The 6000-nt window shown below is 50.9% G+C and overlaps 1 protein-coding gene across 1 annotated transcript in view; it reads left to right on the top strand.

Annotated features, from left to right (window-relative positions):
* Positions 1-6000, top strand: part of cep131 (centrosomal protein 131) — a 47519-nt gene extending 41519 nt beyond the window's left edge. The window contains exons 24-26 of the mRNA XM_084165362.1: positions 4403-4599; positions 5045-5105; positions 5318-6000. Coding sequence (XP_084021488.1) covers positions 4403-4599; positions 5045-5105; positions 5318-5389 — 330 coding nt within the window. The 3' untranslated portion in view covers positions 5390-6000. The remainder of the gene's footprint in view (positions 1-4402; positions 4600-5044; positions 5106-5317) is intronic.

Genomic DNA, 6000 nt, shown 5'->3' on the forward strand with positions numbered 1-6000 from the left:
AAGCTGCACCCTCTCACGCTGGCTAGAACAGACGTTGCAGAAGGGTTATGCCCTCCAATTCCACCGGACCCCACCCCCGTTCAGGGGAGTGGTGGAGACGGTGATGAAAACGCCAGACAAAGTGGCCGCTCTGATGACAGAGATTACGGAACTTTTGGCGAAGGAGGCGGTGACAGTAGTTCCCCGGGAGCAAAGGAACAAAGGGCTATATTTGCCTTATTTCCTAGTGCCCAAAAAGACGGGGGGAGTGAGGCCGATTTTGGATTTACGCATTCTCAACGAGAGCATAACCAAACGGCCCTTCCGAATGCTAACGACAAAACGTCTGCTGGAATGTGTCCAGAGAGGGGACTTTTGTACGAGCATAGACCTAAAGGACGCGTACTTTCATGTGCCGGTTCAGCCGCGTCACAGGAAGTTTCTGCGGTTCGCCTTTCAAGGGGTGGCGTACGAATACACGAGGATGCCATTTGGGTACGCCCTGGCACCTCGCACATTTTCCAAGTGTGTGGAGGCGGCATTGGAACCGTTGCGTCGTCAGGGAATACGGCTACTAGCCTACCTGGACGACCTACTGGTTCTCGCCCCGTCAGCAGAGCTGGCGATCACTCACACAACACAGACAGTGATGCATCTCACAAGTCTGGGGTTTGCTGTGAATTGGAAAAAGAGCGCACCCTGGCCCACTCATCAGATTGTCTACCTGGGGATACAGCTAGACACTGTGAGGATGAGGGCCCGAATCTCGGACCCCCGAAGGGTAGCCTTGTTGCTAGCCCTAAGGAAGTGTCGTCCGAATCACACGGTGACGGCGCTGTCGATCATGTCACTTTTGGGTGTCATGTCGTCAGCCCACTCTGTGGTTCCGCTGGGACTCCTGCATATGCGCAGGATGCAGCGATGGTTCGCCCAACTAAGACTAGACCCATTGCGTCAACGTCATCGGTTGGTGGTGGTTCCCCTCTCGCTCAGTGCAGACCTAAACTATTGGAGAAACTCGCGCGTTCTCACGCACGGAGTCCCGATAGGAAAGGTGTCCTCTCACATCCCAGTATTCACGGATGCGTCCCTGACGGGATGGGGAGGGACATGTCAGACACAAGCGATAGGAGGTGTGTGGCCTCAATCAGGTCGTCACATCAACCTCCTGGAGTTGGAAACTGTTCGACTGGTTCTGACCCACTTCGCGTCTACCCTTCGGGGTCGCGATGTGCTGGTCTGGTCAGACAACCGGACCACAGTAGCCCACATAAATCGCCAGGGAGGAGTCAGGTCTCCTGCTCTCCATCGGGCGGCAGAGGAATTGTGGCTGTGGGCTCACGAGCAGCTTCGCTCATTGAGAGCAGCACACATTCCGGGCTACTTGAACGTAGGAGCAGACCTCATGTCAAGAGGGGGTCCTCGAGACGACGAGTGGTGTCTGCATCCAGACATTGTTCTCCAGATTTGGGAACAATTCGGGAGAGCCGAGGTGGACCTATTCGCGTCACGCGTGAACGCGCAATGTCCTCTGTGGTTCTCTATGAGGGAACAGGACGAACCGCCACTGGGAAGGGACGCCTTTGCGCACCAACCGTGGCCGAGAGTTCTCCTGTATGCATTCCCTCCGCTGTCCTGCATTCTCCCACTGCTAGCCAGGGTGAGGTCAGGGGGGTTGTAAGTGATACTGATAGCGCCCGATCGCCCGGGGGCTCCTTGGTTTGCGGAGATGAGTCAGATGTTGATTGCGCCACCTTGGCCAATTCCACGTCGACGGGACGCGTTGTCTCAGGCGGCTGGCACGATAGGGAAATTGCCCATAATCGGCCAACCACTGAAGGCCTGGATGCTGAGAGGGACAGGCTAGAGCGCCGTGGGTTATCTGATGCAGTGATCAGGACCATACAGGGTTCACGTGCCAGTTCCACTTCTAAGATGTATGCCAGTAGATGGAACGTGTTTTCACGATGGTGTGTCACACAAGGTGTAGACCCCATGAGCTGTCAGGTGGAGAGTATTCTCTCTTTTCTACAGCTCATGTTTGATAAGCAAAAATCGCCTGCCACGATTAGAGTGTTTGCAGCAGCGATTTCAGCTTGTCATGAGGGTTTTGGCAGAGACAATGTCTTTAGCCACCCTCTAGTGAAACGCTTCCTATTAGGAACGCGGCGACATAGGCCAACACCTAGAGTCACGCTTCCTCAGTGGGATTTGGCTTTGGTACTCGAAGCGCTATGTAAGTCGCCGTTCGAGCCATTGAATCAAATACCCCTCAAGATGCTGTCTATAAAGACAGCACTGTTGCTCGCTTTGACTACAGCTAAGCGGGTCAGTGATTTGTGTGCTCTTTCGACGAGACCTGACTGCTTGGCCATCAATGGTGACCTGAGCAGAGCAGTGTTACGTCCTAACCCGGCATTTGTGCCGAAGGTTATTAAGAGTTCATATAGGTCACAGACCGTGGAGCTGTGGGCTTTTTCTCCTCCTCCTCATAGAGAGAGGAGTGAGGAAAAGCTCCATCGCCTGTGCCCGGTACGCGCTTTGGCGTGTTACGTCGAGCGCACAGCAGCGATTAGGTCATCGCCTCAGTTGTTTGTGTGTCACGGTGCGGCTGCACTAGGTAGACCACTTTCAAAACAGAGGTTGTCTCATTGGCTTTGTGAAGGCATTGAGACAGCTTATGAGGCAGCGGGGCGGCAATTGCCTCAGGGTATCAGAGCTCACTCCACTCGTGGAGTAGCGGCTTCTACTGCCCTTTTCAGAGGAACAGGAGTAGAGGATATCTGTAGAGCAGCATCCTGGTCGACGCCGTCTCCATTTATCCGTTTCTATCTCTTAGATATGTCTTCTAATTCTCTGGCTCGATCTGTACTCAGCGTGGCTGAAGGGAGATCTTGAGCAAGAAAAAGAGGAGAAGCAGGACTGTGGACACAGGTTTCCATCAGGTCCGCTTTGGTTAGGAAGACATGTTTTTTGACAGATGTGTTTTCTAACTCTTTGGCTCGGTCTGTACTCAACATAGCTGAAGGGAGATCTTGAGCTAGGAAGAGAGGGAAAAGCAGGACTATGGACAGGGTTTCCATCAGGTCCGCTTTGGATAGGAAAACATATTTTGTGGCATGAATCCTGACTGACAGGGTCAGTACAGTAGAGGCATGCGTTGATTAACAGAATGTGAGGTCATCTATCTGCTTGTTCAGTTAGTATGACTCATGTTTTTGTTCCTGCCCACTAATCTCTGGGATTCCATTGAGTGAGTGAGGCGGTCTTCCGCGTTTACAATGTAGAGTGACACTTGGTGTCATTCCATTAGTGGTCGGTAGTGTTTTCACAGGATATTGAGGCACATCTATCTGCTAGTACAGATTAGTATGGCTTCTATTCTGGTGATCTGCCCACTAGTCATTGGCATTGCCATTGGACTAGGTGGGGCGGGTCTTTAACCGATGACGCGGTATATTGTGACGCCCGTAGGGGTTTTTAGTTGCAGTACTGCGGGACTCGGTTGCAGCCATTGCTAGGCCTGACTTTCTCGTTTCGATGGGAAGTGTTAGGCTCGGCAGGGAGTACATTTTGGAGCGCTACGCTCCGCCTTAAACCACTAGGAGCAGAGCTCCACGATATAGAACGATTAGTTACCGGAGTGTAACTCCAGTTCTATGAGTGGAGCGGAGCCCCATAGGACTTAAGGCCCTGCCGACCCTCTCTAGTCTCGCTGAAGAAAAATATCTCGGGAGGCTGATTGAGGGGAGGCATCCCCTCTTATAGGGACACCTGTACTCCTATTGGCTGTAGGTGTGTGCATAATTTTGTCTCAGGCTGCTGCTGCCGTAGGGCAGAGGGTAAACCACTAGAAGCAGAGCTCCCCTGTGACTTCTGAAGGTATTTGGTTGCACCAGATCTTATTTAGGGTCTTCATAGCAAAGGGGGTGAATACATATTCATGCGCCACTTTTCCGTTTTTTCATTATTTCTTTTTATTTATTTTTTCATTTCACCAATTTGGACTATTTTGTGTATTTCCATTATATGAAATCCAAATAAAAATCAATTTAAATTACAGGTTGTAATGCAACAAAATAGGAAAAACGCCAAGGGGGATGAATACTTTTGCAAGGCACTATGCATGTTGGTGGATATGACTGGATAAATACATGTTGGTGGATATGGCTGGATAAATACGTGTTGGTGGATATGGCTGGATAAATATGTGTTGGTGGATATGACTGGATAAATACATGTTGGTGGATATGGCTGGATAAATATGTGTTGGTGGATATTGGTCCAAGACTGTAAGGTGACTTATCTAGGTCAATGATGCCCATGTTAAAACCCTTTCTCACCCCTGTCCCTCTATCCCATATCCCTCTCCCCTGTCTCTCTCCCGTCCCCTCCCCTCTCTCTCTTTCTCTCTCCTCTCCAGATCCGTGACAAGCTGTCCGAGGAGCGTCGCAGCCTGGCAGAGGTGATCAGGCAGGAGTTTGCTGAAAGACTCATCGTGACGGAGGATGAGAACAGGAGGATGAAGATTGAGACGTCGGAGGTCAGGGCTAGGCTAAGGCTGGAGGTCGAGAGGGTCATCAGGGAGAAGGAGGAGGAGCTGGCAGAGGTCCATCAACGGTGAGGATGGAGGGAGAGGAGAGGGAGAGGAGAGGGGAGAGGGATAGAAGGAGAGGGGAGAGGGATAGAAGGAGAGGAGGGGGATAGAGTGAAAGGAGAGGGATAGAGTGAGAGGAGAGGAGGGGAGGGGGATAGAGTGAGAAGAGAGGAGAGGGATAGAAGGAGAGGATATTGTGTGACGGTATTATAGCCAGGTCTCCCTTGGGAAAGACCTCAATGGGGCTAACTGTGGCAATGTCAATTTAATCACCAGTATTTACACTGTTCTAGAATAGCTGGGCACAGACTGTTGTCTGTTTGTTTCCTGTATAATGAGACTGTGATTCAGTCGGTAGTGTAGGATGTAAATAAAAAAGAAATTTGAAATAACAGCGAAAGGAGAAAGTCATCTCAATGCCTAACAAATGTTATTTTTCCTTATGTTTCTTCTCTCTTGTTTTGGCAGGGTGAAGTCAGCCATCTTGAAAAAGGAAGAGACTGTGGCTAGCCTGAGGAAGCAGCATGAGGTGAGTCCTAGTCTGGGTCCCAAAGAGCACCCTATTCCCTTTATAGTGCACTACTTTTGACCAGAGCCTATAGGGGGAATAACTCACCGTTTGGGACATACGGAGACAGGTGTTTTACACTAAGTTAACATTGGAGAGGATTGAAAGGAACTGAGTCGGGGCGTGAGAAATGATTGATAGCTCTGTTAAACCCCGCCGTTCTCCTTTCATAGGCTGCTCTGAAGAGGGCGGACCACCTGGAGGCCCTATTGGAACAGCAGAGGAAGCAGCTGCTGGAGAAGTGACTGACAGGAGGGCAGGACTTGAACACCACCATCTCCACCTTTTCCTCTTTTCTCTTCCCCTCACTCCTTCATTCATTCTGTCACTTGGGGCCCCTCTTTTCCCTCTGTTTTTTCTTTGGTCTGGTGGATATGTTTCTGATAGACTAGAAAGAGAGAGCGAGGGAGAAATGGAGCCTGCCTGACTGTATCTCCGTAGGCTTCTTGATAAAGCCCCAGAGATTAGAGACTGGCCTCTCCCAAGCAGGCCGAATACGGCCAGGGAAACAGGCTGGAGAGGATGCCGTCTGCTGTTTTAAGCGCCTCACAGGCTGGAGGAGCCACAGACCAGGGGTGCTGTGATCTTTAACTGCCCAGAGGCCCAGTGGACTCCTGGAAGCACTGAACCATTCTCTCCCTACAGAGTTTATAGACTAGGGGGGCAGTGATCGTTTACAGTGCAGAGGCTCAAACAGTAAAGCAGTGGACGGACAGAACCATTCTGTCCCCATATGGGCCATGGACCGGGAGGGCTGTGTTCTTTAACTGCCCAGTGGACTCCTGGACAGACTGAACCATTCTCTGCAACCACCTCTGGAATTTATATAGATTGTGAACCCCCCTAAAATCTGAAG

This window comes from Coregonus lavaretus (assembly GCF_964263955.1).
Source record: "Coregonus lavaretus genome assembly, chromosome: 1".
Classification (NCBI taxonomy): Eukaryota; Metazoa; Chordata; class Actinopteri; order Salmoniformes; family Salmonidae; genus Coregonus; species Coregonus lavaretus.